The 23,449-nt window shown below is 46.0% G+C and overlaps 1 protein-coding gene across 1 annotated transcript in view; it reads right to left on the bottom strand.

Annotated features, from left to right (window-relative positions):
* Nucleotides 1-23,449, bottom strand: part of LOC103076090 (polycystin-1-like protein 2) — an 84,430-nt gene that overhangs the window by 52,942 nt on the left and 8,039 nt on the right. Inside the window, 7 exon segments of the mRNA XM_007452555.1 lie at nt 453-570; nt 2,500-2,549; nt 4,956-5,033; nt 7,205-7,609; nt 9,572-9,801; nt 18,372-18,504; nt 21,519-21,619. Coding sequence (XP_007452617.1) covers nt 453-570; nt 2,500-2,549; nt 4,956-5,033; nt 7,205-7,609; nt 9,572-9,801; nt 18,372-18,504; nt 21,519-21,619 — 1,115 coding nt within the window.

Below are 23,449 nucleotides of genomic sequence, written 5' to 3'. Positions count from 1 at the left end.
TTAAAAATAGGTACTGGTGCTACCATCTTGGTTTGTCAGAAAAGGCCTCATTACTTCCTCCTTCTAAACTATCTTCTCAGTGGCATACCAAGAACGTGGAGGTTAAAGAGGGGTTCAGTCCAAGAGGGGAGGAGTATTTTACCACTAATGTTGTTTGTGGTGACAATAAAAAAGCAGGGTGAGTTTGAGGGTTTAACTACTCTTCCTAAATTCTCTACAGATAGTGCCTCTCCTGGCTGCCTACCTTCAGGGCCACCCCCATCCTGGTTTGCCACTGCTTCCACCCACCTCTCATTTCCATGGAATTCACAATCTCTGTCACATACAAGGCACACAAAATGTCAAGCATGAGTAATCCTGCTGTGAAGGTTAAGAAAAACAGCAGCAAAAGCTGACCGCTGTCCATCACTCCGTGGTGAGACAGGACGGTTCAGAGTTCTAAGGTCACCTACCACATGCCCACTGGAAGCGAAAGTCCTTGTTACTATCTGGCCAGCCCAGAGTCACTGTCGTGAAAGAATCCAAGTACTGACTGGGTTCCACGCACAGCTCCACATCCCCTCTATCTCTCTGCAGAAAAAGCAGCTGGCTGGTGAGACGCCCTCCACAGCTGGCACCTCACCTTGCGCCCCAGAGCAGTCTGTGCCAGGGGTGGCCACAGTGTGAGGAGTGGAGGCAGACCTGTCTGATCCCCCTAGCCTGCAGGGGATGGATCACTGGGTAAGTGACTAGGCCGAGTGCCGGCTGTGTGCCAAGGGTTCATCATGCGTTCAGCTGCCTTAACAGAGCCTGCTCTGGGCCAGGCCCAGTGCTTGAGGCCTGGAGATACAGGAATAGAGACCCAGCCCCCGCCCTTATACCTAGTCTGACGGACAAGGAACCCAACAATTAAAATGCAGAGTGGTAACTGCTGCAGTAGAGAGGGCTCAGGGGATCGTGATAATAGATGAGGGAGGAAGTAGGTTGAGAACGTCTGTTCCCCCTAAGGGTTTGACAGTGTCTGACTCCTGGGGCTGCTGTGGATCAGATGAGAAAAACGAGTGACGCGCTTCCTCTTGTGTCTGGAGCAGAGGACAGCGCCAAGCTATTACCTCTACACAGCAGACAGCTGGTGTCAGGGCAAGCTTCCCAGAGGACAGGACCCCAGGGCTATGGAGCCGGGGAAGGAGGAGTGAGGGCGAGCTGGGGCAACGATGGAGAGCACATGGATTCAAGGAAAGGGGTTGGCAGGCATGTGGTGTGTTCCAGGATCAGTTCTGGTTAGACCTGTTAAACAGCTCAGGCCCAGAGGGCTTGTCCTGGGAATAACAGGAGGCTGTGGCAGAACTCAGTCCCCAGGGGTCTCTCTGGTTTGAGAATAAAGCTCAACCCCCTTGCCTTGGCACCTGAGACCCCATGTGATTTGGCCTCTGTCCGTCTCTATAATCTCCAACAACAGGCCTCAGGGCCTTCTCATCTACATACCTAGACAGCTCTTGTTCTGCTTTCCAGGATGGCTGACTGTCCTATCTTCAGGTCCCCACTTAAATGTTACCTCTCAAGAGCCCGTGTCTCATCACATTTGCTAGTCCACCCTCTGTTAGTTGCTGTCACTGCACTGTATTGGTTCTAGTTAGAAGCGTCACAGGTCTTAATTATATGCTAACTTGTTAGTTAGTTTCACCCACTAAGGTTCGTGAAGGCAGGGACCACATCTGTTTATTCACCATTGTTTCCCCAGCCCCTAATACCAATCCTTGAACATTGGAGAGGCACAATAAATCTTGTTATTGAATAAACGCATGCATGAGCAATGTCAACAGCAAGGAGTCAAAGACTTAGTCTTGCTATAAATACTAAAAGACCTGGGCCTTTCTTCTAATATAAGCATTAAAAGCCATGAATTTCCATCCGAGCACTGCCTTAGCTGTATCCCATAAATTTGGATAGGTTGTATTGTCATTATCACTTAAAATATTTTAAAATATCCTTGTGATTTTTTTCCTTTGACCCACTGATCTTTTTCTTAAGAAGTGTGCTGTTTAATTTCCAAGATGTCTGAGAGATATCTACATATCCTAGATAACTTATTATTGATTTATAACATGATGCAGTTGTGGTTAGAGGACATGCTTCATTTGATTTCAGTCCTTCTGGGGTTTTTTGTTTGTTTGTTTGTTTTTGCATTACGCGGGCCTCTCACTGTTGTGGCCTCTCCCGTTGTGGAGCACAGGCTCCGGACACACAGGCTTAGCGGCCATGGCTCACGGGCCCAGCCGCTCTACGGCATGTGGGATCTTCCCGGACCGGGGCACGAACCCGTGTCCCCTGCATCGGCAGGCGGACTCTCAACCGCTGCGCCACCAGGGAAGCTCCCTGGGTTTCTTTTTAAACAGAAGAAGTCTCAGTGATTGCTAGTGCTCTGGCTGTTAGCACCAAAAAACCCAAATTCAAAACTAAAACAGAGTACTTAGACATCTTTTTCTTGTGAGGTTAAGTGTTTTGAAAAAAAATACTCACATTCTTTTTCTGAGCCTTTGTTCCAGGTGGTTCTTGGAGACTGAAAGGAGCTATGAACACAGTGGGGATGGGTGTCAGACGTTGGTGGTGTTTATAAGGTCACCAAAGGGCAGAGTCAGCGGGTATGCTGAGGATGCCCTGGGAGTATCTGCCTGTCTTTGGAAATGGTTTAGGGACACGCAGAGAATATTCAGGTTGTAGGAAATGGGTCAAAATCAAAACCGTCATGTTCACCGCTGGGCTATAGACACCTCGTTGGCAGGTAAGAAAGAGGTGGGCAGCTGCCAATGGCCTGTAGAACAAGATTAAGGTCAGACTTGCAGCTGTTCGCCGTTAATGTTTACCTGCCAGTTGAAGGGTGAGGGTGGGGAGCCCTCATCTCATATGCTATTTTCTGTGGTGCAAATGTTCCCATAAAGGCAGATTTCAGGATACCAAGTTGACCTCACTGAATGCATAGTGGGAGAGATGGGCACAACCAGCGCTGGCAGGCTGGTAGGAGCTGGACTCAGCACACCATGGTGTGTTTCTGGATCCATCCATTGGCGTCTTAATGGCTGTGCGAACCTCGGCAGGTTCGTTACTCTTTCTGAGCCTTAGGTGCCTCATCTGTAAAGAAGGCTGAAGGCAGCCCTTATTTCTCAAAGCTCCAGGAGGACTGAATGCTGTGCTGTATATATTAGTGCTTTGTCATCGATTCATCTGTAAAGAAGATTAGTGTGTCAAGTTAAAAAAAAAGGAAAAGGTACTCTCAGCTGATATGCTCTGAAGATATTGAAATGTGAGTTTGATTAATATCTAATTAAAGTGTAGTGATTAAGCTAAGCACTTAGGGTTGGTCATTCCATGTGATTCACTAGGCCCTGGTGACTTGGATGTTTTAAGATCAGGATATTACTGATCTTTAAAGAATTCCCTCTCGGTGAGTTATTATTCTCACAATGATAAGTTTGAAGGTCTGTAAAATCATACAAAACAAAGCTAAAATGCCAGACACAGAGATCTTTCTTAACCGTAAGAAGGAAGATGGTCCAATAACCCTGAATGAAGAAATCCAGAGAAATTGTTGCTACCCTGATCCTGCCATGAATTAGCTGAGTGACTTTTGCAAAGTCACTTAACCTCCCTGGACCTCAAATTCCATACGCGGAAACTCCTAGGAGGACGGTGAACAGTAAGTAGAACGGACATCTCATATTTTCTTCCCCCGTCCAGGCATCCACGCCCCCTTCTTTTGATAATGGCACTTACAGATGATATTTTCCCTGGGGAACCATCCCTCCCCACCCTCAGTCCTTTGGGTGAATCTGATCCTACATCATGTTCCGGGGTGGACGTGTGATCCTGGTCTGCCCTGAGTACCACTCCCCTCTGGTCTCAGCAACAGGTCTAGGAGGGACCATGAACCAAGCTTAGACAAGTGAGAGGCAGCCTCAGGACTTGTTCTGAAAATATCAACACAGAGATGCTCTTTCTCCTCTGGGGTTAAGGACTGAAGCCTGCGGCCATCTTGCTACTACTTGGGAAGAGGGAGTCGGACTGAAGCCAACATAGAACCAAGAGATGGAGAGAGGCAGATTTCCGAAGACATTGAGTGGCTGGATCCTGCTGTGCCTAAACCCTGGACTTTAATTTTCTGAGTTGATAAAATTTCCTTTGGCTTGAGCCATTTTGAACTGCTTCTGTTTCTCTTGCTACTCAAAATTCCGGGCAAACACAGTCAAGGTGAATTTTAAGACAGTGACATCTACTATTGGCTGCCTACCAACAGCCAATACCCTGCTCTTCCTCTTGGCTGTCAGAATCCATCTTCTCCCACAGAGCCTAAAAATACTGGATTCCCAGCATCCCTTACAGCTGGGCACCTGACCCTACTTTGGCCAATGGTATCTAAAGGGAAGATTGCTGGGGACTAGCGGGCAAGAATTTTTTCCCTAATAAAAAGAGATGCACAGGGGGACGTGGGTTTCTGCTGCTGCTGGATAATGCTGGGTTGACACGTGATGTCTGGAACTGCAGCAGCCATCTTGATTGCATGAGACACAAGCGTAAGGACCAAGCGAAAGCTCTGAGGATGGCAGTGCAGAATGACAGACTGAGCCTGGGTCCTTGCTGGTGACACTGAGCCACTGAACCAACCCTGGAACTAACTTCTTAGTTATGTAAGATGATAAGACTTGAACTTAAAGCCACTTATATTGGGCTTTCTATTATTTGAAGCCTAAAGCAGTGTAACTACTACAAATTCGAATGTTTTAGAATTCTGTATCAATGGTTGGATGTTCTGTTGCTTACATTATTGCCTATTTAGAGTAACCAGAGAATTCTTAATATCTGTAGGACAAAATAAGTATTCAAAGCTCTGTTTTGAGGGGCCCCTCACTAGATTCCCGAGGAAGCGCAATGCCCTAAACTCCTGGTCACAAGTTTTATACCCCCTTGCAGAAAATTCTTACCTGTGACAGTGATGCTTCCAATTTTCAAACTCAAGTTTGAGAAGGCGTTCCTCACCAGCACAGTGACCAGAAAGGTGCCTGCAATGCAAAGGGTGGAGAATTATGGGCACTGTAATAAATTGTTTAACTTGCTCTGAGACAGTTCTCCCAGCCTGTGCTTCTCCAGTCCTCTGATGGCAGTATCTGACTCTTTCATCATCAAAGAATTTAATGTATCCCTGATGTATGCCAGGCACGGTGCAAGGCTCTGGGGACACAGAGATGAATGAAACATGGTCCTTGTCCTCAAGGCCTTATGGTCTAGTAGGCATGTGGGACACTCCAGGGTGGGAATCGGCATGGGAGGCAGTGTGGGCGTGGGGTTGGGGGTCTGCTTCTACCTTGGGGGAGAAAGAAATGGTTAATGAGGTGGGGCAGGGGCTAGAGCTGAAGTTCAAAGGATGAGCAGGTGCTCATTTGCCAGATCAGAGAGGAGATTCCAGCAGAAGGAGGCCCATGACACGGTTTTAAAAGGGTCGAGAGAGTGGGGAGGCGAGAGGAGGATTTGTCAGAAGACTTGGAGAGAGCCGCTGCTACATGAGTATCCCCGGCCCCCTGCCTCCCTCATGGGGAAGAGGTGGTGGGTGCTACCTTCTTCTATTCTGAAGCCTGGAGAGAAGGTCTTCAGAGAGGGCCCTTGGTGAGCTGGGTATGTGTTCTTTGAGGCTGGGAACCCCCATGGACAGGTTCCTTACTCGCGCCCTTGGAATGATCTATGGCGGGTGGAGGGGAGGGAAGGGGAGAGAGGAGAGGCAGCATTTCTGCATTTGGGAAATGACCACAGTCGGCTGGGAGCAGCCGAGGACTTGGTGAGAGTTTTCTAAGGACCAGATGTTAGCCTTAGAGGCGGTGGGGGCGATGGAGAGGGTAGAGAGAGTGAGGGGAACAGAGAAAGGGACCCTGTTGGTGACAGGAGAGCCCTGGACTGAGTGAATTCTTATTGGTAGTTGTAGTTGTCTGACATCTGTAGCTGTCAGTTGTCTATGAGCCTCAGGAGCCCATAGAAGCCCCTACGAGAGGCGGCTGCAAATGTCTGCTGGGCGGTGAGAGCAAGGCCAGCACCACCAAGTGAGGACCTTCCTGTCCTGCCTGGTTCCCTTTCCTTCCCCCCTCACTCCCTTCACCCCTGGAGGCATCCAGTCTGTTTTTCTCATGGGGAGGAGAGGCTGCCCATCTAAGAGTGAGCCCCAAAGTCACAGGGGGTATGGGGACTTCATCTCTTACCTCCTACCAGGTAACTTTTATAGGAGACAAAAACTAATTTGCATTTGAATTACAGCCTCTTTATTATAGTTTCCATTGTCATTCCATTTCATTTCCAGATTCTTCCTGTTCCAAACTGTACCTTTGGTACCTGGCAAAATTGCAATGTTTCTCTTCTTGACTCTTGTCGTTCCTTCTGCCATCTCTTTTGCCACATCCCTTGCTGAGGGCATGGTAGCCCATACCTGTACCTCATTACCCCCTTTCTCACACACCTCTGAGGTCCAGGGTAGCGGACCTGGGTGGGCTGGCGACTCTGCCCCCTTCATCACTTTCCTGCCTGCTGACCTCACCACACTGCCCTCAGAGACATTCTGTTCTTTCCAGATTAAATGCACGTCAGCTGTGGCCTCCTGCCCTGGCTGGTGCCAGCCGGTCTGCTGCCCTCTCTCTATTCCAGGCAGCCTCCTGATACCTCCTCTCTTGTTCCTCTCTCTCCCACCCTTTAGTTTTTACCCATCTCTCTCCCGCAGGGCGTGGACTGCAGTTTCCCGAAACACATTCTCCTCTAGAAATGATGGAAGAAATCCAAGTACTCCCGCTCTCTTCCAGTGATTCTCAGTGGGGGTGATTTTGCTCCCCAGGGCACAGTTGGCAATGTCTGGAGACATCTGTAGTTGTCATGACTTGTGGGCTGGGGCTACTGGCACCCAGTGGGTCGAGGCCAGGCATGCTGCTAAACATCCTACAGTAGACAGGACGGTCCCCACAACAAAGAATTATCTGGTCCCAAATGTCAGAAGTGCCAAAGTTGAGAATCCCTGTGACTATAAGTTCTATAACTGCAGGTAATAGCTGTCTCTTCCTTATTTTGTGACCCAGGCTGGATGCTGTGAACCATCTTTTTGTCTGGAACACACTGAAAAACTGGCTGGCAGAACCCTGGACACCAAGTCAGGAAGGGAAGAGGAGGGAGGTTTGGAAGGGGAGCCACAAACTCCAAGTACCTTCAAGAGGAACTGCCACGTGGTGAGTCCCAAATGGCCCCCCAAGGCTCTCTTTCTCATGGGAGAAGGTTGCATTGAGTCCTGCCACCTCAGAGGTCAGCCTCTCCGGGATACCGTGAGCCGCCGAGACATTGACCAGTAGGTCCTGTCCAAGCTCCAAGTTGCCAGAAGCCCAGGAGGCCTGCAGGCCTGACAGGGGCTCCACGAAGTAGATGGTGATGTTTCTGGAGGGGGCAGAGGTGGTGGTGTTGCTGGTGGCTCAGATTTCCATGTGGTGCATCCCTGGGCCCATCCGTTGCTGGACTGCTCCACCCAGCGTCACACTGTAGGGGAGCGGGCCCCTCTGCGTGGTGAAGTCAGCCAGGGTTGTGTTACCTGACAGCACAGTGTAAGTCACCCCTGTTCCTAGGTGGAGTATTTATGAATGTCAGTCATGCAGTAGATTATACTGAGGTAGTTCAGACTCCAGTTGTAAAGTCAGATTCCACATATAGACATAGGTATGGATATAAAGACATATGTAAGGATATATCCTCCCCACCCAAATATTAAAACGGATTATCTCTGAGTGTTGGGTTCATGAGTGATTTTTCTTTCAGGGCCCTCTCTGCTCACCTGCATATTCTAATTATTTATTTTATTTTATTTTAATTTTATTTATTTGGCTGCGCCGGGTCTTAATTGCAGCACACAGGATCTTCATTGCCACGTGTGGGTTCTTAGTTGCAGCATGCAGGATCTAGTTCCCTGATGAGGGATCAAACCCAGGACCCCTGCATTGGGAGCGCGGAGTCTTAACCACTGGACACCAGGGAAGTCCCTCTAATTATTTATACTATGCATGTGTTACCATAAACTTAAAAGTTTGTAGTGAAAACATCAGAACATTTTGTTGATAGAGATATCCTTGTGGCGAGAAAGGCTCAAAAGGTAGCATCTCCCAAGGGTGTGGCTGGTTTTTTATGCATGAGAATTAGCCTCCAGTCTTGTCTTAAGCCCAAGCAGGGAAGCCCTTTCCATCTCCATGACTAACTGCCTGAAACCCTGCCCAACGGGAGAACTCAGCCTGTTCACATTAAGATGAGGCTCCCTTACAGACTGGGGCTGGTTATCCTAACTGGGTGCTAAATATTGTGGTTGACTCTTAAAAAATATGATTTAAACCACTAAATTAAGATTCTTTCCAATAGAAACCAAGCTAGTATATTTCTTGTTTGAGTGATGCTACTGCTGCTGCTGATGGTGTTGATGTAAAGCCCTCTGAGAACAGGAACGCTGACTTTCATGTTTATTGCTGCCTCCCCCCATACCTGACAAAGAGTAGTCACTCAATTATATCTGTAGAATGAAAAAAGATTATCTTAAGTTCTTCCAGGTGCACCTAGCAAGCCATCTTCAGCCAACAAGCACACCAGAACAGAAAGGAGCCCCAAGCACTGTGTTTAAAGTCCCGCTATAGATCCATGAAGTTACTGCTCTGAGTGAGGCTCCGGGTGGTATGAGGTTGGACTGAGACATGTCCTCACCTCCACAGCTCTGTGCCACTCAGTTTATATCAACAGGCCTCTGTCCAGATCTCAGACTGGACCTGTGCCTTGAGGAAAGATACTGCCTTCGGTGAGGATGGGAGAGCCTCTATTGACAGAAGGGGTGATACTCAAAATATTTAACAACTGAAACTGCATGGGCACCAGCTAAGTAGAATGGTGTTCTGATAAATCAGAATGGACACTGTGACCAATCTGAATGGATGCTATGACCAATTAGAATGGACGTTGTGACCAATGAGAAATATTGCTATGACCAATCAGAATAGATGCCATGACAAATCAGAATGGATACCCTGACTGATCAAAAGGGACATGATGGCCAATCAGAATGGCCTCTGTGACCAATCAGAAGAGAAACTGAGCAATCAGCACAGACACCAGCCATAACAGCTGCTGCAGTTGATTATCAGCCCTAACTGGGGGCAATGTGATTGTGTCAAGCTGGTCAATGCTGGCTGTGCTGAGATTCACATTCCCCCAACAGGGAACGGCTTGGAAGTCCAAGTCTTGTGATGGGACTAGGGGCATGCAAATGGTCTTCAGAAGGCTGGTTGCTCTCACTAGCTTACTAGCCTTGTGACTTTGGCCAAATTTCTCAACCTTCCTTCCATTTCTTCCTCCGTAAAACGTATTGGGTGGGCTACTATATAAGCACTTAGACCAGTTCCTGGTATACAGTAGGTGCTAAATAAATGCATGGCTAAGAAACTAACTCTGTAAGTGATTGCTGTTAGTATTTATTGAAACCTGGGAGCTGGATGGATAGATTGGGGGCAAATCAAGGTTGCCTTGACCTTGACCATTTCTGCAGACTCACCTCCATCAAGCTCCACCTGAATCCACAGAGGGTCCCTGAAGACTGCCCAGCAGAGAGGGCTAGTTCCTGATGTGGACAGGCCAGAACACCCAGTCACACAGAGCCTCTCCATCTTGTCTCACATCGTCACTTGCTTCTGAGCTATCACGTTCCACTCGCTGGTTGTACACTCGACAAACACAGTGAATTCCCCAGGGGCTGTGAACTGGTGGAAAACGCTGCTGGACAAACTGCCAACAACAGTCAGAAACATTACCAGCGTTGGGCTCACACACACGCGCATTCCCATGTGTGCATGTGTGCACTCCCACCATACATCTCCCCTGCTCTGCAAAGATAAAAAACAATGAAGAAAAAGATGGTACACGACCAAGCCACGCTCTCTGTGTTTGTGAAGGTTACACTGAGACTCCTGGAGCAGGTGAGAAATGGAAGAAATAGCTCTAACTAGGGAGTCGAATACTTGGCTGCAAGTCCGTTGTCTGCCATTTTCTCCCTCTGTGTCTCATATACACCCCCTCTCTGGGCCTTCTTGCTTCATCTGTAAAATACTATGCCCCAGCCTACCTTTCTGAGCCTTGTTTTCCCCATTTGTAAAATGGGATGAGTCCAAACATATCAAAATTGTGAGTATGTTTTGCTTCTCATTTTACCGAGGGGACTAATTTTAAATCTCTCAAATGACCCCAAAAGATTCATGTGACCTCCCCTCCTGTCCTCCTCCTCAGCTCCTGCCGCACTCCCCTTCTGTAACTATACTGGTAGCTCAGACCTCTTTCCAGTTCAGAGAACATGTCACTTCTTCCCCACCCCAAGGCCCAGAAGTGCTCTTTACAGGGAAGCCTCTTGCCCATCCCTTTGCTTATACACTTGCTCTTCCTTCAGTTCTCAGCTTAAACATCATCTCCTCAGGGGCATCTTCTTAGATTCCCTTTATAACTGCCATACTTTGCTGCTTCTCCTAGGTGACACTCACCCCTTCTGTGCTTGCTTATTCACTGTCATGCCTCCCTGTGGGGCTGTCAGCGCAGACAGTGTCTGTCTAGTTCTCCCTTTATACCTGGCATCTAGTGCAGAGCCTAGCACATAGTGAGGGCTTGAGAAATAGTTTACAAATGGATACAGTTGTGATAAAGCTTGGAGAACAGTAACCTGATTCTTGGTGCCGGCCAAGATGGAGTTAGCCCACTATAGCCTATTTCTTCCATTGATTACAACTAAAAACCTGGGCAGAACACAAAAAGAAACTACCCAAGGACTCTGAAAAGTAAAAAACAATAGGCAGATTTCGGGTGAAAGTCAAAACTTTAAGAATCATCCATAAAGACAGGAGTTTCCTGTTTTCTTTCTGGGTTTGTTTTTTGTGTGTGTGTGGGTTTTTTTGTTTGTTTGTATGTTTAATCTCCTTTATCTGTTGACTTTGTCCCGAGGGTAGTCTGGGTCATGGTACTGCACAGTGAGTAAAGAAAACAAAAACCCCAAGAGAAACACCCTCTGTTTAGCCAGAGAACCAGAAAAAGGGCCCCAGTGAGTCTGAGACTACAGAGGAAATACCCACTTTTGTTTTGTGTTAGTCTTTTCTTTTTCCTCTCCTGTACCTACCCCAGGCTGTCCTCTCTCTTGGAGCCTCACTGACTGTGTGGGGTGATGCAGACCTCAAAATCCCTAAGAGAAAACCGATCTTTCTATCCAGAGGATCCATGGAAAGGGGCCTGTGGGAGCTGGAGATTGTGGGGAAAGTCCTGAAAAGGAGAGATGCAGAGAAGATGATTCCCTAATTCTGTGTATGGCCCAGTATGAATCATGAGTTCACCCAGAAACTGCGCATGTGCAGAACAGACCCAAAGAAATATAGCAAAGGCCTCATGGACTAAAGTACAACATAAACCAGCACCCCGAGTGGCACATGAATGGAACAGACCCTGACGGCTTTGGAAACTGACCTGGAATGGGAACCACTGCTCACAGAAGGCGAGTCAGAATGTGTGGTCTGAACCTAACTGGGTTGGTTGCCTGCTAAAACAAAACAAACGGACAAGAAAAAATGAACATTTTCCAGAGTACTCTTAAAAGGACCCAGAGTGTCAGAACCTACTACCTAAAATGTTCAGAATATAATCCAAAATTGCCTGATACACAAAGAACCAGGAAAATGTGGCCAAATTTCAAGGGAAAACATAATCAGTAGATGTCAGACCTGAGGTGACTCAGATATTAAAATGTCAAAGACTTTAACCCAACTATTATGACTACGCTCCATGAAGTAAAAGGAAACCCTCTTGAAATGAATGGAAAGCTAGACATTCTCAGTAGAGAAACCGAAACTATTAAAAAGAGCCAAATGGAAATTTTAGAAATGAATAACACAACATCTGAAATAAAAGATTCATTGGTTGGATGCAATAGCAGAATTGAGATGGCAGAGGGAAAAGTCAGTGAGCTTGAAGACAGAGCAAGAGAAATTATCCAATCTAAAGAACATAGAGAAAAAAATATTAAAAATTTAAAAATGAGCAGAATGTCAGCAGTCTGTGTAACAATATCCAAAAGTAAAACATCTGTGTTATTGGAGCACCAGAGAGAAGAAAAAGGTTGCTGTAGAAAAATATATTTGAAGAAATAATGGCTGAAAACTTTCCAGATTTGACAAAGCACATAATTTTAAAGATTCAAGAAGTTCTGTGAAACCCCAAATGTAAAAAACAAACAAACAAACAAAAACAAAACAAAAAAAAAACCTTAAAGAAAACCTTGCCCACACATGTAGTGAAGTGCTGAAAATTGAAGATAAAAAAAATCTTGAGATCAGTCTGAAAAAAAAATGATACTCTACATGTAGAGAAAACAGTGATTTGAATGACTGTAGATTTCTTTGGAAACTGGAGGTCAGAGACAGTGAATGACATCTTCAAAGTGTTGAAAGAAAAGAGCTGTCAACACATAATTCTGTAGCCAGCAAAAATATCTTCCAGGAATTAAAACAAAATAAAGACTTTCTCAGGAATAAAGAAATTCTGTAAGAGACTTTAGTGCTCTAAAATCTACTTTAAAAGAAATGCTTGGGCTTCCCCAGTGGCTCAGTGGTTAAGAATCTGCCTGCCAGTGCAGTTCAAGCCCGGGAAGATCCCACATGCCGTGGAGCAACTAAGCCCGTGTGACACAACTACTGAGCCTGTGCTCTAGAGCCCATGAGGCACAACTACTGAGCCCGTGCACCACAACTACTGAAGCCCATGTGCCTAGAGCCCGTGCTCCACAACAAGAGAAGCCACCTCAATGAGAAGCCCGTACACTGCAACGAACAGTAGCCCCCGCTTGCCACAACTAGAGAAAGCCCATGCGCAGCTACAAAGACCCAACGCAGCCCAAAATAAATAAATAAATTTATTTTTTAAAAAAATGAAAAAGGCAATTTGAAGGAAGTTTTTCCAGCTGAAGGGAAATGATATCAGAGGGAAACTCGAAACTTCAGGAATGAAGGGAGAGTGCAAGAAAAGGTAAATATCTTGGTAAATGTAGCCTATTTTTCTCCTCTTAAGTTCTTTAATATATGTATGACTGTTGAAAGGGCTTTTCAATGTATGTAAACGTCCTACAACTGACAATTATAACATAAAAGATGGCAGGCAAAGGAAACTATATGCTGGTAAGGCCATAACATTTTACCTGAAGTGGAAAATATTACCTCTAAGTAGACTGTGAAAGGTTAGATATGTATATTGTAATCCCCAAGGAAACTATTTAAAAAGTAATACAAAGAAAAATAACCAAAAAAGCCAATAGGTAAGCTAAAATGGAATGCTGAAAATATTCAAATAATCCAAAAGAGGGGAAGAAAGGAGAGGAACGGGGGAAAATAAACAGAGGGTGCAAACAGAACACAAATAACAAAATAGTAGACCTAAATCTAACTATATCAATAATTACATTAATTGTAAACAGTCTAAACATACCAATTATTATGCCAGATGAGATTTTAAAAAACCAAGACTCAACTATATGCTGTCTATAAGATGCCCACTTTAAATATGACAATATAGATAGGTTAAAAGTAAAAGGATGGTTGTATAGCACAGGGGACTCCACTCAGTGCTCTGTGGTGACCTAAATGGGAAGGAAATACAAAAAAGAGGGGATATATGTATACGTATAGCTGATTCACTTTGCTATACAGTAGAAACTAATACAACATTGTAAAACAACTATAAACAATAAAACAGTAACAGTTAACAACAACAACAAAAAAGTAAAAGGATGGAAGAAAGATGTAACAGCAAACACTAATCAAAAGAATATTGGAGTGGCCATTATTAATATCAAACCATGTAGATTTCAGAACAAGAAAACTAGCTGTAGAAATGTGAAGATGGCCTTGAATCCTACCTGTTTTTCAGCAATCTGTCTGGAAGAAGCAATTTATTTCATTCTCTAAACTCTGGTGCCAACTGAAATTGCCCAGGACTAAAAAGCAGAGAAATGGACTTTTCTTTTTTTGTCACCCAGTGATCTCACCCAAGAGAAAAGAGTGCAAAGTGGTTTAGTAACTGCTGCCAACAAAGAGAAGCTGTGCTTGGAGTACAAAGCAATGGAGACAACAACTTAAATTTAATGATCCTATGACCCAGGAATTCCACTCCTGAGTATAAACCCAATAAAAATGTGTACATATGTGCATGAAAAGACATGTACTAGAATGTTCACAGTTGCACAAGTTGTAATAGTACAAATGGGAAACCACCCCAATGTGTATCAACACTAGAATGGATAAGTTGAGGAATATTCATACAACAGAATGTTATACAGCAGTGAGAAAAAAGAAATCACAGTTATACACAGCAATATGCATAAATCTCAAAAACATACTGAGCAGAAGTAAGACACAAGTAAGACACGATTCTATTTATAAAATTTTCAAACACAGGTCACAGTAATCGATGATGTTAGAAATCAGTATCCTTGTGGGGGGGCAGCCCGTGGAGGATTTCTGGGTACTGGGTCATGTTTTGTTTCTTGATCTAGGTGCTGGTTACATGGATGTGTTTATTGTGTAAAAATTAATTGAGCTGTATCTTTTTGTGCAGTTTTTCTATACATATCTTATGCCTCAATAAAAAGTTTAAAAATTAGTTCAAAATTCCATCACTTACTGGTTTGTATACACTGCTTTGATACTTGGCGTGAATATGATACAATTTAATGGGAGGTCCCCCAGACTCAGCTCTGTCCAGAGGTGACTCAAAATAAAGACCCAAGAATTACGGCAATACCCAGATCTGTCAGTAGGTGGCGCTGAATTACCCAACGCTGGACTTGGACAAATTTCACTTTATTCAAATTGTCTCTATAGGCACATAATATAATTTCAGAAATGTAGAAAGTTTCCCACGACAAACAGAGAAACAAAACAGCTTGCCATGCAAATGAACACAAGACATGGGGAGTGCAAGGCTAGAAGGAGCTTTTAAAGGAGAAAGCCTTTGACTTCTTACGCTGTTTCTATTTGAGGTTGAATCCTATCCATTAGCTCATGTGATTTATCTAGGATGGAGACGGAGTCCGATTTGAAAAATCCACCTCTTAGCCTAATGAGGAGTTAAGCAAAAGTAGGAGTCCGTACAAACACATTTGAAAAAAGCATAGTGACGTTTGCACGAAGTATGTGACTTCTGTATACTTAAAATTCATGCCATTTCTCACGTTGTAAACTGAGCTCTGAGGCTGCTAGTACTGATAAGAAAGCATCAGAAATATATCTCCCAATGTTAATAAAAATGATAGCAGAAGGTGAGTGGGTAGTTTCAAGGTCTAACAGATCTTTAAAGTAGACAAAATTGGGTTATCGGGTTGGAGTGATGGTGGAGGGTATCACCACCTATTCCTTTCGAAAGAGAAAAGAAAATGCAGTAGCTTTCACTTACAGCAAATGCCCAGAAGGTTTGCAAATGTAAAGCATTGTTTATTGCTGTTTCTCTTAGATTAGGAAAACATTTAATCACACAGAGAATTCCAGAGAGTAATATAAACACCCTTGGACTCACCATCCAGAGTGGATAAATATTTGCATTTTGTCCCAATTGCTCCAGTTTTTTTTTTTTTTTTTTTTTATAAATAATACACAATGTATGTATTTATTTATTTATTTATGGCTGTGTTGGGTCTTCATTTCTGTGCATGGGCTTTCTCTAGTTGTGGCAAGTGGGGGTCACTCTTCATCGCGGTGCGCAGGCCTCTCACTATCGCGGCCTCTGTTGTTGCGGAGCACAGGCTCCAGACGTGCAGGCTCAGTAATTGTGGCTCACGGGCCCAGTTGCTCCATGGCATGTGGGATCTTCCCAGACCAGGGCTCGAACCTGTGTCGTCTGCATTGGCAGGCAGATTCTCAACCACTGCGCCACCAGGGAAGCCCCAATTGCTCCAGTTTTTAACTACATTTGTATATTACTGAAATGTCCTTGTGTAACTAACGAACTTAGCAGGGCTACAGTCAGTCAATTTTGACTTATGCCAAATCCATTTGTATAAAATTTGGGGACTGAAAGACTGTGTAACTTAGCATTTCTTTCTTTTTTTTTTTTTTTAATTTATTTTTGGCTGTGTTGGATCTTCGTTTCTGTGCGAGGGCTTTCTCTAGTTGCAGCGAGTGGGGGGGGGGGCACTCTTCATCGCGGTGGGCGGGCCTCTCACTCTCGCGGCCTCTCTTGTTGCGGAGCACAGGCTCCAGACGCGCAGGCGCAGGCTCAGTAGTTGTGGCTCACTGGGCCCAGTTGCTCCGCGGCATGTGGGATCCTCCCAGATCAGGGCTCAAACCCGTGTCCCCTGCATTGGCAGGCAGATTCTCAACCGCTGCGCCACCAGGGAAGGCCCAGCATTTCTTGTTTCATTGATGAAATGGTAGCAAACGGGAAGAAACCAGCAGAATAATGCCGTGGGTATTTCTATCAGTTAAACCTTTTTTTTCTCCAAAGCAACTTCATATTTAATTTCTCATTTTACTTTGGAAACAGTTAAGATCGCCATCAATATAAATGTGATAGGGAAGGAAATGGAAACCCAGAGACTGTCTCTGGGTCTCACGTCATATCTGGGATAAGAACCCCAGCCTCTGGACACATTTTATTTTGCGGCATGGCACAATGCCTGAGACCCCAGAGGACTTCTGAGTTTGAGACCCGCACTCACTGGATCAGATTTGGACTGTGGACCGGGTTGGCCCCCGGGTTGCCCCAGCCCACCCAGGCCTTCTGAGAATGGCAGGCAGCCACAGGGCTGAATTCAGAACCTCTAGCCCACACAGAGTAGAACCAGAGATGTTTCAGGGTTAGGAGAGGTGCTTATGGGCCTCCATGATTTTCCTGGGGATTCTTGATGTCTCTGAAATGAGCCAGATGCCAAGGAGGATCTGGAACTGATGGGGCACCCCTTTAGCTGGGGCACCCAGCAGGGTAGAATGGAGCTTACTCCAGGACCAGGTAGGACTTTGAAATGTTATAAACTGTGTTCAGCTGCCTTAGCTTGGGGAGCTACTCTTCCCTGGAGGGTGCAGCGTCTGGTGCCCTTGGGCCCCGATACTGCGTGCTGTGTTCTCCACCAGGGCCTAAGAGCCTAAGAGCCTGAGCTTTGATTCCAGGCAGTCCTGGCTTGCCTGGCTATGCTGTCACTCACCAGCTGCGTGGCTTGGGCAACGCTACCGGACCTCTTTAAGCCTCAGTAGCTTTGTCTGTAAAACAAGATGATTATGTAGTTCAGCACTGTCCAACAGAAACTGTGTGAGCCACATGTGTCATTGTAAACTTTCTAATGGTCACACTGAAAAAAGTGAGGAGCAGGTGAAATTAATTTTAAAAATTTATTTCCTTAACCCCAATAGATCCAAAATACTATCATTTCAACGTGTAATCAGTATCAAAACATCACTTAGTGAGATATTTTACATTCTTTCATGGGAAGGGAGCTACATCTTCAATATCCCACGTGCATTTACATTTACAGCACATCTCAGTTGAGAGCAGCTGTATTCTAAGGGCCCAGTAGCTCATATGGTGAGTGGCTGTTATTCAGGACAGAGTAGCTCCTGCTCATGGGGTTGTTGTGAGGATTAAGTGAGATTGGGTGTGAAAGCTGCTTAGCTGGACTGTTATTAATATTGCTACTATTATTTTTATTATCCTTATCAACAAAAAACATTCGTACACGCAGGCGAGCATCTTCTTCACCCCGTTACTGACTCCTTGGACAGTGACTCAGGGAAGATTCCGCAGAGCCGAGCTAAAAGGACCCAGTTCTCCATGACTGAGTGACCTTCTCTCTTGAGAAAACCTGTGAGCACCCTTCCTCCCATTCCCGTATGTATGCCCCTTTGTACTGTGACTCTGCCTCTCCTTCTACCAACACGTGGAGACTATTTCTCCACCTGTTCAGTGTGGGCTTGGCCATGGAACTTGCTCTGGTCAATGGGACATTAGAAAATGTGACACAAGTAGTGATTTGAAAGATGCTTACACATTGGGCCTTGCTTTCACTCCCTGCTGGAAACTCTTCTGCCACAATGCAGATGAGCCTAGGCTAGCCTGTTGGGTGATGAGTGACACATGCCACTAGCTGACATCCAGCTAACTGCCAGACAAAAGAATGAGGCCTTCCTAGGCCATCCAGCTGAGCTAGTCCAGACAAGAAAAGACACCTAGCTGATCCAAAGAACCATGAAAAATTATAACTATTATTGTAAGTCACTAAGTTTTGTGGTGTTTTGTTATGCAGCAGAAACTGACTGATACATTTTTACTCAAGGAATTCCTCTTACCTTGTGGGGTAGTAGGGATCGAAAGTGTGGCCATCCCCCATATTAATTATACAGGACAGGTTTCCAATGTAGGGACAGAAGAGCCATGTAAGGGAGATGGTGACATTGTCAAAGATGAAACTCTCGGGCTTCCCTGGTGGCACAGTGGTTGAGAGTCCGCCTGCCGATGCAGGGGACATGGGTTCGTGCCCCGGTCTGGGAGGATCCCACATGCCACAGAGCGGCTGGGCCCGTGAGCCATGGCTGCTGAGCCTGCGCGTCCGGAGCCTGTGCTCTGCAACAGAAGAGGCCACAGCAGTGGGAGGCCCGTGTACCGCAAAAAAAAAAAAAAAAAAAAAAAAAGATGAAACTCTCATTGCACACCATCAGCTTCAGGCCTGCACATCAAAACTCAAAATACCATTTGCCGTTGCAAAGCAGACGTTTCTGTTTAAAACCTACTCTCTTCTATCTACCTGACCTTTATCTTTAGTGGGGCTTTTACAGTTTTAAATTTTTTATTTTTACTTTTTAAAGTTCTTTTGAATTTTATTTTTCATTCCTAGGTAATACATGACCCAGATACAGAATTTGAAATGTACAAAAGGGTCTACAGTGAAAAGAAAGCCCTCCCTGACTGCTACCCCTCAGTCCCCCAGTTCTGCTCCCCAGAGGCAGCCATTGCTACCAGTCTCCTGGGTCTCCTTCCAGAGATACCTACACACTCACAAGCATGTACATACTTTTCTATTTATACAAATGGTGCTCTGTTCACTATTTGGCACCTTCCATTTTTTTAACTTAGTATATTTTGGAGATTGTTCTATATGAATTCACTTAGAGCTGCCTTATACTCTTTAATAGCTGCACAATGTACCCTAATTTATTTAACCAGGATCCATTGATTGTCTAAATGTATTTTATAATGATTAAAAAGGCAAAAGGCAAAGCACCTTTAGGAAAATCTCCTTGGCTATGGTGGCTGATGAATCATTGTTAGCAGTTTAGTGCACATTAAATTTTACAAATTTGAGCTTCACAAGTTGGCCTGGAGGATGGGGTGAGGGGTAGAATTTGTGGTGGTTCACCCAGCCATGGGCTGATTGGTGCAGCCAATGGTCTCTGACTTAAATGAGAAGGGAAAATATGTAAGAAGCTGAATGCAAATGAAAAGGACTTTCCTGAGCTGGTCAGAAAGCCATTGTGGTCCTGATTGGTACTGATTCATGATCATCCGAGGAAACTCAGGATGCAGCAGGCCCTTCTGGGCACAGAGGCAGGAGGTGGTGGGCAGGGGATACTGCTGGATGAAGTCATTCCCTTCAGAAATCAGAAACTGACGGTGATCAGAACTCACTGATTCACAAGGGACAAGATATTTGAAATCAAAGTCAGGACAGAAAATCTGGTCTATGTGGTAGCCAGACCCAACTCACCCCCTACCCCTAAGCTACCTGTCTGTCTGATGATAGCAAGGCTGCAACTGGCAGATCTCCAAGGGCACCCTTTGTCCAGGAGCAAAACCACCAGATGGAAAGTGCTGCCAAACCATGTGGCCTCTCTTCCCAGAAAATAGAACAAGAAACCCTGCTCACTCTTATTCCACCCAAGTGTGTTCTGCGAACTAGTGCCACCCCCCCTTCCTGCACCCTCTCCTCCGTGCAGCCCTCTTCCTCCTGTCCCCAAGGATCCCGCTCTCCTGGATGGCCCCTGGGGACCCCAACCTTCTCTGACTCATCTTTCCCCTTCAGAGCTCCTTGAACCATTACTCACGGACTCGGTAGAATTTGCCGTTCTGACTGATTGATTGGTTGGACAATGGCATAATGTGGTGTCCCAGCTTGAGGGGAAATTTGCACTCACAGTGCAATAGGAATGAACTCGATACAGCCATCTTCGAGGGTAATGTGGCAATGTCTACTAGCATTTAAAATGCACGTACCCTGTGACCCAGCATTTCCGCTACTAGGGATCTCTCCTCTAAAAATAATCCCAGGCATATGTCAAGATATATGCACAAGAATGCACAAGAGAGCACTGCAGAGTGATCTGTAACAACAAAAACTCAGAAGCAACCAAAGTGTCCATCAAGAGGGGAACAGGTTGGACTTCCCTGGTGGAACAGTGGTTACAAATCCGCCTGCCAATGCAGGGGACACGGGTTTGATCCCCTGGTCTGGGAAGATCCCACATGCCGCAGAGCAACTAAGCCCGTGCGCCACAACTACTGAGCCTGCGCTCTAGAGCCCGTGAGCCACAACTACTGAGCCCACGTGCTGCAACTACTGAAGCCCGCGCGCCTGGAGCCCATGCTCTACAACAGGAGGAGCCACTGTAATGAGAAGCCCGCGCACCGCAGTGAAGAGTGGCCCCCGCTCACCGCAACTAGAGAAAGCCTGCATGCAGCAACAAAGAACCAAAGCAGCCAAAAATAAATTAATTAATTAATTTAAAAAAAGAGGGGAATGGGTTAAATAAATTTTGACATAATCTTATGATGGGATACTATGCAGTCATTAAAAGAATAAGGTAGTGACTTGGAGAGATGTCCAGGATATATTATTAAGTGAAAAAAATTGAGTTGTAGACATATACATTCATACACAGCCATGTATATGAAAACACTTTAAAAAGCAGGGGAGAATTTATTCTAAACAACTGAGTAGTTTCTTTATGAGGAATAGAATTGTTGAATTGAAGGGAGGGATTCTTCCTTCTTGATTTATAAAACTTTTATAAATTCTGGTAATATGGGTTATTTTTATGGTTTTTTAGATTTGTAAAAGTCCCTGTGCATTCTAAAATGGCAGTCTACAGGGAGGGTGGTGGTTGAGTGCGTGTGGCATGTGGGAATCCTTCCAATCAAGTAATCTTGGTTTTGTCTGTTGTGTTTATTGGGTCACCCCATGATATTTAATTTGAAGGGTCCTAGAGTTAAAACAGTTGTTTTTCAACTTCTGGCTTGATGGCTTGTTTTGCAACTGAACCTCAAATGTTTTACCCTGCAGCTAAGCCAGGTGGGGAGGACAAGCCACAGGGCAGCAGTTTTGGGTGAGGAGATCTCTCAGTACTGAGCAGATCCACCCTCATGGATAGCTGTACCCTGTGCTCCAAGGAGGGCTAGAGATAAGAAGGGAATTCCCACACCCAGCCAAGTTGGGGACTCACCTTCCCGGCAGTGGTACTGCACCCACAGGTAACTGCCCCAGGTGGGGCACAGGTCTCCAAAGTAGGTCCCATCTGCTGCCACCTGGCAGGCCTGCAGCCCCCTGGCACTGGCCTGGGAGGCACCCACATCCCAGCGGAAGCAGAAACCGTGTGAAGGATATTAAAGGATAGGGTCAGACAGAGATGAATGACCTTGCATTCGTTCATTCACCCACCATCCCCCCAACGAGTACCTGTTGGTATCTACTGAAGACCGGGCACTGAGCCCGGTGCTGGGGGAGAAACAAGTAGGATTCCTGCCCTCAAATTTCTCAGAGTCCAGCACAATGGTTCCCAAACTTCAGAATACCAGAATCCCCTGGAGGGCTTGTGAAGACACAAATTTCCAGACCCTGATTCTGATTCAGTAGATTTGGAGGGCAGCTTGAGAATTTGCTTTTCTAACAAGCTTCCAGGCGATGTCGATGCTGCTGGCCCAGGGACCCCACTTTGAGAACCACTGGTCCAGTGGCATCTACTCAGATGGTCTAAGGTAGAAACCTACATCCTGAGAACTGGCAAATTGGGCACAAGATTAGGAGCCCTGTGTCTGCCACGGGCACCAGGTGCCCACAGGAGGGAGGAGTGTGGAGACCCCAGGCCAGAAGCCTCAGGGTCATCCCAACACCTGTTCCCTCCACCCATGTAGACATAATAGATGCCTACAGAGAGGCCTGGAGAAGGGACAGGCAGATGCTGTGGCCCTGGTTCCCTTCTTGGCTTGAGAGCATCCTATGGTTCTGCCCTGCACTGCCCCACTTTCCTTGTTCTCTTTCGCATCTTAGAAACCCATGCTTGCTCCGGGCTTTGGCATATTTAAATGCTCTTTTCCTGTCCAGTTGCTTAGCCAGGCAAGCCCCACCCCCTCCTCAGTTGCTCTCCTGGCCCTGGTTCCTCCCCAGCTGTTATGGTTTTGTGCTCCCCTCACCCGGTTTTTAGCCATGGGCCGATGACTCCTTGATCTATGTCTCTTGTTTAGCTCTCTCTTGAGTTCCTATCCTGTATGTCCAATTGTTGACACAGCATCTCCACTTGGACGTCACAGGGCACTCCAGGCTCCTCATATCCTGAAATGAGGTCTTGATCTCTGATTTGGGTTGAAGTGTGTCCCCTCTAAAAGGTATCTTGAAGTCCTAACCTTTGGTACCTGTGAATGTGAGCTTATTTGGAAACAGGGTCTTTGCAAACATAATCAAGTTAAGATGAGGTCATTAGGGTGAGCCCTTAATCCAGTATGACTGGTGTCCTTTGGACACAGAGACAGGGCATGTGAAGTTGGAAGCAGAGATTAGAGAGATGCACCTACAAGGGTTTGTGGCCAAGCATTGCCGACAAATACCGGATGCTAAAAGAAGAAAGGAAGGGCTCTCCCCTGCAGGTTTTGGAGGTAGAGAAGTCCAGCTGACACCTTGATTCTGGACTCAGCCTCCAGACTGCAAGAGAATGTGTTTCTGTTGTTTTAAGCCACCCAGTTTGTGGTACTTGGTAAGGCTGCCCTAGGACATGAAGACAATCTCCCTCCTCCACCTTTGCCGCCAGCTGCTCCTCCCCCAGCCTCTTCTCTTAATGCCAGGGTCATCCTGGACTCCCATCATTGACAAGTCCTGTCAGTACTTCCTTCTGTTTCTGGAATCTGTCCATTTCTCTCCATCTGCATTGCCCTCCAGCCTCCAGCCTCTCTAACGTGGGTTTCTGGCATCAGCCTCCCTTGTTTGGACTCACAGCAGCCTGCGGGCAGCTTTAAAATACACCTGGCTGTGATCCTCCCCTGCTCAAAACCCTCCAGTGCTTCCCCAACATCCTGGGGCTAGGGTCTGGGTTCCTCAGGCACTAGTGCCCCACCTCCCCCCGTGCTGAGTGCTTTGCAGTTCCCTGCACCTACCACGCTCTTC

This window comes from Lipotes vexillifer, unplaced genomic scaffold, assembly GCF_000442215.2.
Source record: "Lipotes vexillifer unplaced genomic scaffold, Lipotes_vexillifer_v1.1 scaffold443, whole genome shotgun sequence".
Lineage (NCBI taxonomy): Eukaryota > Metazoa > Chordata > Mammalia > Artiodactyla > Lipotidae > Lipotes > Lipotes vexillifer.
This window is presented reverse-complemented; position numbering and strand designations above follow the sequence as displayed.